This window comes from Myripristis murdjan, chromosome 6, assembly GCF_902150065.1.
Source record: "Myripristis murdjan chromosome 6, fMyrMur1.1, whole genome shotgun sequence".
Lineage (NCBI taxonomy): Eukaryota > Metazoa > Chordata > Actinopteri > Holocentriformes > Holocentridae > Myripristis > Myripristis murdjan.
The window spans coordinates 19,815,444-19,827,550 of NC_043985.1; the positions used below are offsets into that span (position 1 = coordinate 19,815,444).

General features: G+C 41.1%; 1 protein-coding gene across 2 annotated transcripts; it reads left to right on the plus strand.

The window, feature by feature from the left end:
- Positions 1 to 10,349: 10,349 nt before the first annotated feature.
- On the plus strand, positions 10,350 to 12,024 carry ankrd34c (ankyrin repeat domain 34C). 2 transcript variants are annotated; one of them, XM_030054357.1, is made up of 2 exons: positions 10,350 to 10,974; positions 11,011 to 12,024. In XM_030054357.1, the coding sequence occupies exons 1-2, from the start codon at positions 10,350 to 10,352 to the stop codon at positions 11,946 to 11,948; spliced, it is 1,563 nt and encodes a 520-aa protein (XP_029910217.1). In that variant the 3' UTR covers positions 11,949 to 12,024. The 2 variants fall into 2 exon arrangements, with proteins under 2 accessions (XP_029910217.1, XP_029910216.1); XM_030054356.1 differs by having other exon boundaries at positions 10,350 to 12,024.
- The last annotated feature ends 83 nt before the right edge of the window (positions 12,025 to 12,107 follow it).

Here is a 12,107-nt window from a genome sequence, read left to right on the forward strand (position 1 = left end):
CAACTCAGTGTAAGCAGCAGAAAGGTCACAAACACACAAAGCACCTGACAACAGATATAACTGTTTCTACTGCAGAACCAATATGGAGCGAGTAGAGTTTGATAAATTGCAGGTCAGTTTAAAACTGTGTCTTGGCAGTGCAAGTGCCGTGCATGTAACTGATTTCACAGTGATGACCCAAAATTTTTTCCCTGGATATCTTATCAGCAGACACATTCACAGGGCATGGATGGCTCCAGGTGGCTGTGGTCACAGATGAGTAAACATTTCTAACCAAAACTCTAAGGGAAGAATACCCAGATTAGTCATACTCATAATCATGAAAAACTGGATATTCCTGAAGTTCATGTGAATGCATATGTGTGTGTGTGTGTGTGTGTGTGTGTGTGTGTGTGTGTGCTGAGGAATAGCCAGCGTTATCAGACTGTAGCAGATAATTGACAAAGCTGCCTCAGACATGTTCAATCAATGGGAATCAAAGGAAAGGCAGGTTGCAAATAAACGATGGCGCTTTATCTTCTGTTTTCAAAAAATACCTTAATTGCCAGAGCATCATTCCCTGCAAAACACAACATCGGGTCTTATATTTATCATACCTTTTGCCTGTGATATCACAGCCCAGCAGATTATGCTCTGTGGCCATTTTGTGACTGTACACTTGCACAATCAAATGCATGGTAAACCCTTTGATCAGTGCTAATGTAATCAGGATCCCACTCCATACAGTGTGTTCCACTGAATAGAACAGGGTCCCAGTTTGAGGTGGAGGACCTTACACAACAAATCTGTTTCAAAAGGAGACAAGTAATATGACAATCAAATAAAAGATTAATTATGTATATTATGCACAGTTCATTTAGTAATTTTCCAGAAACTATCAAGATATATGTACTGCCGAAAAAGGAAACTATACATTAATTTAATGTTAATTTAAAGCTAATTTATCTAGATTTTCTTACAATAAAATGTTGACAACACCATATATTTTGCACACACATAAACAAAGGCACAAATATAGACAAACACATGCACACCTGCACACACAAACACAGACCTTCTGCCACATTCTTCAAACCTCATATTAGGAGGAGGCACAAGACAAATGATAATGATGAGTCCCCTTGTTGTCTGACACAGTTGTACCATAGTAAATATCACAGCACTCCTTTAACGTTGGATGTCTCCTTTGACCTCCTCTATGCGATATCAGAAATGCACCTTAAAGAAATGTGTGCTCATTGGGATTCCCCGGGGAGGCCATGATGATTTAGATAAAGCATTTAAATTTTAAATTCAGTCACATTTGCAGAACGCACAATTGCTGATAATTCAGAGAAACGCCGAGGTTTTATTTGCATTTTAAACGCCCGTGCAAATAAAAATGATTGCAATAAGGACAAAACGATGCAGAAGGGCATGATTTCAGTACAAAAGACTCTGTACTGGAGGTTCGTTTTAAATTTCTCCTTGAAAGCAATTCAGAGGTCGGAAGGAAGCGAAGACGAGGTTGGGCCAGCACATTGCCTGTCTGACCTCCTCTGAATGAGGCCGTGCCCTACCTTAATTCTATACCACTGCTATTTCCTTATCTAGGGAGAGGAGTACTTTTGAAAAATCCTTCAAACCAAGACACTGGTATCACTCAAAGTACTACACAAGAAATTCTCCCCAAAGAGATGATGCCAAAAGACTGTTCTTTCTAGAGCTCAATCCCTCTGAGTGTACGGCCAAACAAAACTGATTCTTTTTTTCCCCACACAAATGCCACGAGAGCCTTTTAGATATGAACATGCTTGGAAGGGGCTAGTCCAGTTCATCTTCAGGTCCACTCAAATCTCTGTCAAGGGTGACACGTAAAAACGCAACTTTGTTAACAAGCATGACGCAAAGCTAAAATAGCAGTGATTTTCAGAGACGTCATTGTGCTGCCCCTCATCTAAGTGTTTTTGCATCAGATTGATTGTGCCCCTTTCTGTGCAGTAATCAGTGGCTGACAACACCAAAGCTGTTTTGAAGAGCAAACAGGACATCAGCGTATAGATTTCCTCATGTCATTCTCTTCCAGTGGAGTCGGCCATACTCATGAAAAATACCCTCTCAGTGCCATGTGATATCAGAATGTTATTAAATGTCAGTCACTGTACTGAAGGGCTGGGAGATCCTGTAGATGTTATTATGATAGCGTGGGCATTCATTTGCATCAACAGCCACAATAACCGATATTCAGATAAAATGTGAAACTTTCCCAAGCTACAATAAACAGATGGGGAAAATATTAAGACTAGTGTGCATGAGCAGCTCAGTGTTTGTGAAATTGTTCAATAGGTGCCACCACCTCAGTCAGTTCCACTGTAAATCAAGACCTGGTCTGACTGGTTCCAAGTCAAAATGATTTCTTTATACTCCATCTACTCCTGCCACCATCCGCACTGCACACTCTCACGTGATCATTGTGCAGCCACTGACCTGCAGATAAAAAATTTAGTGTCTGGCTAAAATAATAATAATAACATCTGTTTGTCAAGCTGCATCATTTATACAATGTCTGGCTTACTAATGGATATTGAGGGCAGGAATAGGATCACACCCTTTCTTGCAAAGCAGACAAACTCATCAAAAACCTCAATTGTAATTACTAGGCATATGAATCTCTGGCTTAACACAGATTCATGTCATTTCACAATTTACTGCTAGTTGGAGACTTGATTTAAGTGCTATTTTTTAATATATATAGATTAAGTCAGTCAAACAGCTATTTGACTCAGTTATTCAGTACATTCAGCCAAAATCAAATACCCATCAATAAACATGCACAATATGGTAAGAGTGTCTTTTTTTCTTCTGAGATGTGAAAAGACAAAAATAATTGCTTTAACAGTATTTACATATATTTAAAAAAAAACTTGATTGTAGAACACAGTTTTGTCACAAATACAATCCATGTTATCTGTTACATCAACACAACATAACCTCATTTTTTTTAAGAATCATGAATGAATTGATTTAAAGAATTCCATATCAATTCAGGCTGAAATAAGAGGAACTGGTTTTAGTAATTTCTTTCAGCAAACCAATTCAACTGAATTGGCAAAATTTAAAATTGATGTATCGATGCACTGAATGTATCGTTGCATCTCTAGTATTAGTAATAATTAATGAAATTGATATGAAGTATTTAGTTATACTATAGTTGTCAGGTGTTTTCATGCCTTTAAGGTGCTTGTAGAAAGTAGTTACGAACACAGAGGAAATGGCACTGTTCTGGTTTGATCGAATCCCAGGCTGCCATGTCTCCTCGGAGAGGTGATCTCCCTCTGGGATATGGAGTGCTGTGAGGCAAAGATAACTGGTTCTTATCTCGATCTGCTCAGTCAGGTATGAGAGCTCCTGGCCCAGGGGAACACTTGCAGGGATCTCAATCCTGGGCCTTGTGAGCACACCGGCAACTCAGAGGGAACCAGAATGTGGACGAATTTCCTTTTCCTTTTACTGAGCTCTGTGTGTTTTTATTATGCTCATTATCTGCCTCACACGTCTATGCTGAGCATTTTGTCTAACAAGATAGCAGTTAAATAACCTTTGCGGTGTATTATTGTCCTGCGTCTGTTTATCAAAATCAGACAGGGGAAGGATTAAAAACCGGGAGCATTGCAGCTCAAGCTGAGACAGCCCTCGCTCTGTCTGCCTCCTGTTGGAATCTCTGATATCAGTCCTGCCTGTTCCTGCTCGCGTAAACAGCAGGACCCAAACACAGACAGCTCAGCCTATCATATCACTTGAACCATTAAGAGAGAGAGAGGGGAAGAGAAAGAGGGAGAGGCAGATGATAATGTGGTTGGCTTTTTAAGAGTCATTATTTATCATGTGCAATCAGCGGATGTAAAAAATAAATAAAGAAATAAAGAAAAGAAAAAATGTCACAGAGGAAGCAGTTTTCAGAAAGGTCTATTTGGACCAGTGCCTGTTGACTGAGTGGTCATTTCATATCATTAATACAGACATACAACCTTTGGTATTCCCAGCCTGTGCTTATACATGAGATCATCTCTATGGAGTTAGAAAGCACTTACTGTGATTACTCTCAATGTATGGCCCCACAGCCCCGTTCTTATAGCACCCAGCAATAATTACTGACTTTTATTTATCCTCTTGTACCTGCCAGCACTGCCCACCCCCTAACACGGTTGATTAAACCCAGCTGCAACGTTTTCTTCTCTTGCCTTCTTCGACTTGCCACATTTTCCTATCTGGAACCCGAAGAACAATCAGCTCTCCTCACAAAAGCTCCATTCATCGGCCTTTTATTATGGGAGCAGGATTATGGCTGATTCAACTCCTACCTAAAATGTTAAGAGAAGATATATAAAAGTGTTCAACCTACTATAGGCTGATATTAGCTTTGATTCAGTGGCTCAATAATTAATCATGGATTGAGCCACTGGTGCACGGTTGAATTGAAAGGTGACAGATAGCCTGTCTTGCAGCAATCTTCATGAAGCTGCAGGTCTATTGTTAGTTCTGTCACCTCGGGAGCGACTCATTTTGCAGAGGCCAGGCTGATCCTGCTTGGTGCTGTCATGTCCGATTCTGCAGATGAGTCCTGACATCCTTAAGGATAGACAGGAGTGATTTGACGTCACTGCCAACAACAGACACAGAAAAAGATTGTTTCCCACCTTGTGCTGCAGAGGAGGTGTATTTTGGTCAGAGTGTCTCATGGTGTCAAAGACGTCACAGTCTCAGGGGTGTGAACTACAAGCAGAGTGAAGCTCTCTAACTCACTGTCAGAACATCCGTGTAACCACACTGATGTGCCCACATTTTTAGATGTGCCGCACCTCCTGACAGACATGGATAATTTACAGTGCTTCCAAACAAAAACATAATTTCCCATTTGCTCATTAGACATGTATAAATATTGCTGTATTTTACCTATAAGTGATATTGCAGCTATATGTTAACACAGGAACAGCCTTATGCATGTATATATGAATCCATGTAGGTAGATACAGATAACTATGGGTGGAGATGTGTATTTTCTCTGTTGACAGAGCTTTATTAGACAACATGTTTGATACCACGAAGAGAAATTCTGAGAGTCCAGGGATACCATGTTCACTCAATGGGGTGCAGACACATTGGAAAGATTTTTATTTAGTGGTGTGAACAAGGGTGTGACAGGTCTTACCAAAACATCAATTTTGCCATTAATTACTTCTGTAGCCGGTAAGACAACTATAGAGAATCCACAACTCCTAAAACAACCAAAGAGAAATTGTTGAAACTGGAAACACTGGTGGATACACGCACACACGCACACACACACACACACCAGCATTTAGGGTAGATACTGGTGGCAAAATTCTTAATGATGCTAACAAATCTGTCATCTGAGGATATATCTTGACTGTTTGATTACTGACAGGCCACTAAGATGCCGCCTCTTCCGATATCCAATTAAAGGCTCCACAACGCCTCCTGATAAGTGGAGTGTAGACTTGATAAGCAACCAATTCTGAAGCTTTGAGCCCTCTGCTTCATTAGGAAGATGTTGAACTAAAACAGAAAATTCAACACAGAGGACATCAAAGTGCCCACTCTGCAAAATGAATAACAAACTCCTTATTAGATATTCACCAATCTCCTAGGATACGACCGCAACACACAATAATCACCCCGCAAAATTGTTGCCTGTATAATGCTCTTGAATAATGCTCTACTCAATTACTGCTTGCCAGAAGGGCAGGTGTTGGTTTGCACTGTGAGATGTGAAAGAACAGAGGGAGTGATGAAGGAGAAGGGAAGGAGAGGAGGAGTGGAACCATTTCAAGACTTCAAGTATGAGAAAGTAGCACTTCGCAATATGAAAAGATCAAAGCGTCTGAAAATGTGTTATACTTCACGGGACATAATCATGAGTGGAAGAGGAAAATCATTCCCAACATATGTGAGGGGTGGCAGGTTTTTAAGCCGCACTGGAGGCATTTCCTAAATCTGCCGAGGTGGGGAAGGATGCATCCAGCCAGTCCGGTGCAAAGCTGCAGCAGGGTTCGTGCCAGTTCATTGCTGTCACAGCCCACACATTCACTTGATACAATCGCAGAGACACCAAATGCCATGGGAATGTCAGACTCAGTTTTTAAAGAGACAACTAGCTCAGAGGAACAAACACAAACAACGGCACAATAACAGGCTCTGTTCTGGAAAAATCAACTTCTCCATCGAGATGTAAATGGCGCTGTCAAGACGGAGGGGTTGAACAGGGGGGGAAAAAGGGAGATCTCCCCTCACAATTAATTGCAGAAAAACAGCTCATGTGGACTTTCCATACCCACTGTCTTTTACCTCATTCTTCGCAACACCAGCAGATGAGCAGATTTATTTCAAAGGAAAGATTCCTATCAGTTTTATGACAGCAGTGGGGCATCTGTGCTGAATTCAAATTTCTGTGGACACAGTTTTCTCCCTCTGATCAAAGCTGATTGTTTACCATAAAAGCACCATGCTTTACTGCTAAATTAGTCAACTTCATAGACAATGCCACCTTCTATCTAACTCTTAAATCCTTTAAAAAATAACAAGGGCCTGTAGCTTTCTTGATCAGTTTGTAGCAGGTTTATAAATTAATTTACATAAGGTGCTATTGTGTCCCTTTTATAAAATTTTCATCATTATCATGTATGCCTCAAACTAATAGAAATATAGCGGCTCAACAAACAAGTCTGAAATACACAGGTTTGCATCAGCATATGTTTCTAAAAGGTTTTTGCTGTGGATGATGTGGATTTTTATTCTATCCTCTGAGGAGTGAGTGAGGTCAGACACTCAGCCACTAAGAAGATTTTTAAAGGGAGACATGGCTGGAAATTAAGGGTCTGAAACCTGGATAACCAATACTAGGTTTCATGTGGCTCAGATCTTCATCTCACTTTGAATTAATTTCTATTTGCACTTCTTTTTCCACTTAATTTCTTCTTCTGAAAGGTTGAATTTAGTTTGGCGTAAGGATTTTCTGTTTAGGAGACATCGAATTCTGATATTTATTACTCATCTTTAAGTTACATAGAACTTTTACATTTTCCCTGCTAGGATCCATAAATAGACCTAGTGCTACTTTAGTCTGTTGAGTAAAACCTCACAATGCAGAGGGAAGAAAAGGCTATATTTAGAAGGAGGAAGAGAAGCAGGTGCGATGTAAGATATCTGAAAATGGAAACTGCTCCCATGGGTGACGGCGCTTATTCTCTCCACTTTAATTATTTATTTCCCCTTTAATATACCGCCGACGACAGCATCACTGGGGCAAAGATCTTGCTGTATGAGGGCTGCTGACACCCGTGTGGTTCCCTTGCTAATGAATATGTCTAAATCAGTGCGTTTGGGGATATAGCTTTGGCCTTCATCCTGATCCCTGGTCCTTAATCTCCCTCTGGAAAAGGGCCCACCAGCTCCTAAATGATCAAATTATTTCCAATCTAGATCAGAATTATGATTATTCTATATTGTATACTTTTTTAGTTATGTGTTTCTACATTTTATGTACATTTTAGTTTTTCTACTTCCTATGTTTTGTTTTAAATGCATATCTCACAGCTTCTTTTTTACACAATATGCTCACTACTTGAAAGCACAATAAGGGCTGCACTACTCAAAGATATTAAGCATTTTGCCAATTTAAAAAAAATATTTTGTACAAGCATTAACCTCAGATTATTTTTGACTGAAGTGAATTCTGATCTTTGCACAAGGAACTTGGTGTTATTTTCATACAGATAGATACCCCACAGTCTAGAGTCACTCTTGAACAGGAGGTACATATTCATCTGAGTCAGTGACTATGTGCTGTTTTATAAACCACCTTCTCCATGTGCCTTGTAAACAACATGTCCCTGGAGTCTGAGAGGCAATCACAGGTGAGAAATCACAGCCAGCATTGACGGATGGAGTCCTAAGACATCAAATGAGTGTTTGGATGGGCAATAAAGTGATTAGTCCCAGTCTCAGAGGAACAGAGTCGGGGTCATAGGACTAATGATCAAATGTGCCGGTGGGTTACTTGTGCAAATGAAAAACACCGTCAAAATGTATTTGAATAAATGCCATAAGAGCCCTCCCAGTCCTTAGTGGAATGTTATGTTTCTGATTACCTGTTCCTTGCAGGGCTGAGAACATCACTGTTCTCATTAGAAACTGCTTCTCTGCTGTCTCATAGCAACCTAAAAATAGAAATGTCCCTATTAGGCTCTATGGCTGTGATGGCTGGTGCAAGTTTTGGCCTCTTTAATTGTGCAGTAAACATTTAGGTATGGTTTTCCTTTCTGTCCAAGTTTACTGAATAGTGATGCATGCCAGTCAATCACAAATGGTGATTTGGTGATCTGCAGCTTGTCTACATTCATAACATAATTGATCGGCCATATTAAATAAATGATGAGAGGTTATAGATTGTGATTTTGGATGTGTGAGGAAGCCAATTTATATACACAGGTTTAGCATGTCACTGTATTACACATACTCGCTGAGGATAGTAGTCTGATGGTGATCCTTTGGTGATGTTTCTCAGATTTTACATCTGAATTGGTTTTATTGTTCTACACACATACATGGTAACAAATAGGAAGAATGAAAGCATCCAGCTTTTATTCTAAAAACTGATACTGATGTTTCACATTGCATAGAGGTAAAACCTCACTGGATAACAGACTCACTACAGAGAAAGATTAACAAATTCTTAGGGGAAAAATATGAAAAATAGTATTAAAGACTAATGCCAATATTCCCTCAATTATATGAAAAAATAATATAGCCGTTCATCGCGTTCGTTTCCACTTCATTACACAATGATCTTTTTAAATACATCAAAACCACACAGAGCATTTACATTTCTTGTGGACGGGTAACAGTGGTTTTGTTTTTGTCCTGCAGGTATGAGGCGCAGGACAGAGGTTTTCACCAGACGCGATGTATTTTTGTCGACTCTGACGTCAAGAGAATACACGTTTCATTCAACAAGCAAAAAAGTAAGTTATTTTTAACCGCAGCATCTCCAGGTTGTGATTCTTGAGTGCGCAGTGACAGGAATGCAGCCTATTGGACTGATGTGGCATGCCTCCGTAACAAAAGCCACACAGCTCACGCGCTATGGTGCCAGAGAGGCGCTGCACCCTGCAACTTAAACTGGGACACGCCGTTTGAAACACCGACGACAGAAAAAAAATAAGGATATTGTGAGGAGCATCACTAAACTTTCTGCTTTGAATCATTAATGATCGCTAATGGTCTTTTTTTCTTCTTCCCCTCTTACATGTCAAAGCAGTGGCTACTTTGAACATGGAAAACCTGTTCTCCGATCAGGTAAGACGCTTTGTGATCACAGAAGTTGTTGTGCAAAATTATTAAACTACAAATTTACATGCAAACGGGTTGAATTCAATTTAATTTCCTTATTATCTACAGCTACATCTTTCCATTATTTGCAGGAGGCTGGTACATACAAGTAATCTGACTTCGTGCATTACACATAACAACATCATATTGGTTATGTAGGAAATTACTTTATATTGTAAAGGAAATTTTATTAATATCACACAGAATTAAACGACCACCCTATGATTTGCAGTGGCGCGCATTTCTGTCAACTTATCCAAAATGAGCACCATGGACAGCGACTCTGCTCCCAGTGCACAGCTTGGTTATGCAGCCTGTATAAAAACACATCGGCAGTCTTTTCACCATTAAATCCTGACATTAAGAATAACACTGACGCTCATTGACTATAATGTTCTGTTTTAAATTGAAATGGTGAAATGCAGCTGGTGCTTTCGGTTCACCTAAAGCTTGTGGATACATTTATTGATTCACTAGTTGATTTCACAGTTATTATGAAAAAAAGACATAGATGCTATCTTGACAAAGCATTGGGAAACTTTAAATTTGATGTACAACCATCACACCTCGATCATTCATCACCAGTGTTTGTGGATCTAACAAGTAAAGCTACCGTGATTTTCCCACACAGACATGTTTTGTTGTTTCTTGTCGTTTGTTGTTCCATTCCAGGTCTGACCTATTGTTGTAAAATGAAATAGCACATATCAGAGATTTGAGATAATAATCACAACTTTTACGTTTCATTGTTAACATTTCATTTGGACACAGGCTGCCACCTACTGGTAGTAATCATCTTGTGGTGAATCAGTCAGCAAATCTTTTGAGGAACAAATACAATGGCATTTTTTAACCATATGCATTTTGTCATGTACGTTGAACTGCTTCAATGGTTTGTTCACAGGGCTGTGAGCTGTAGCTGCCTTTCAATGCTGAGGGAGAGATCTGTGATTGTCCAGGAGATGGCAGACATACTGGAGCTGCGGACAGATGGAAACTCTCTACTGAAGGCAGTATGGCTCCGGCGCTTGAGACTCACCAGGCTCCTGTTGGAGGGGGGTGCGTATATCAACGAGAGCAATGAGCGAGGAGAGACACCACTCATGGTGGCCTGTATGTCCAAACACACTGACCAGCAAAGTGTAAGCAAGGCAAAGCTTGTCAAATATCTGCTGGACAACCAAGCAGACCCCAACATACAGGACAAAGTGGGCAGGACAGCCTTAATGCATGCCTGCATCCAGAAGGCTGGTCATGAGGTGGTGGCTCACCTCCTAACAAATGGAGCTGACCCCAGTCTGGAAGACAGAAGTGGGGCCTCAGCCCTGGTCTATGCCATCAATGCTGATGATAAGGAGACACTAAAATTGCTCTTGGATGCCTGCAAAGCTAAAGGCAAGGAAGTCATCATAATCACCACAGACAAGTCACCATCTGGGGCTAAAACCACTAAGCAGTATCTAAATGTTCCTCCATCACCAGAGTTAGAGGAGAGATGCTCCACTGCATACTGCACCTCTCCCTCTGACATTGATGTTAGTGCATCTTCCTCGCCTAACCAAATTGAGCACCAAAAGACAGTTTTTAGTTTCCAGACAAAGTTGAAAACATCCTCTTGCTCAGTAGCAAAGCTTGCTAATGGGCCCACTTCTCCGACACGCCGGACTACCAACCCCAAGCGTGCACGATTGCCTCAGCTAAAGCGGCTGCAATCAGAGCCTTGGGGCTTGATTGCTCCTTCTGTCCTGGCTGCTGCTGCTGCTACCCATGATCAAAGTAAGAGAGCCACCTCTGATGAAGATGTTGTTTCAGGCGTGAATGGACTCTCCCTAACCAAGAAGTCAGCTTTATCTCGACAGAACAGTGTGGATGGCAAGGACAGTTTATTCCCACTTGTGGGTGAACAACCCTGCAAAATGACAACCTCACTATCAGTTCCTCCAACATCTAAACCATCATATGACAGATCTCTAGGTCAGCACCAGCCTCTAGGCTGGCGCAGCACCATCCCCACTGAGCAGGACAGCTGCAGCAGCAACAGTGGAACAGCCAATCTGAGAGACACAGTGCACAGGAGACACCTGGGGAATGATCACTATGACTCAGACTCTCAGCTCTATTCAGACTCTGCCATGCTAGACTCTCCTAAGGTCCCAGTGGAGCGAAGGAAACTGAACACCTCATCATTAGCCATGCTGACCAGTTCTAGAGAATCTCTAGACAGCAATGCCAGCGCATCCTCTCCTGGCACAGCACGCAGGCGTGCACCAAGCCTCCTGGAGAGGCGAGGCTCGGGGACTCTGCTGCTAGACCACATCTCCCATACGAGGCCGGGCCATTTACCCCCTCTCAACATTAATCCTAACCCTCCCATCCCTGATATTGGGGCCAGTAGCAAGCCCTCCTCACCCCTGGCTGCAGGCTTTAGGTCTATAGCTCCAGTAGCACCAAACACACCAAAGAGAGGCGGTCTCAAGTCCAAGAAGAAACTTATAAGAAGACACTCTATGCAAGTGGAGCAAATGAAACAGCTTTCTGATTTTGAAGAGCTGGCACATTAGCTAGTGTTTGTGTTTATGCAGCACATGTTGTGGGACTGGACGCGTTTACACCATATTGTCAGGAAGCAGGCTCTCACAAAACCATGCTAGATGTTGTTGAATAATGTATAATTTAAAAAAAATTACATATAAACTGAGCAATATAGATATTTTCTTGTG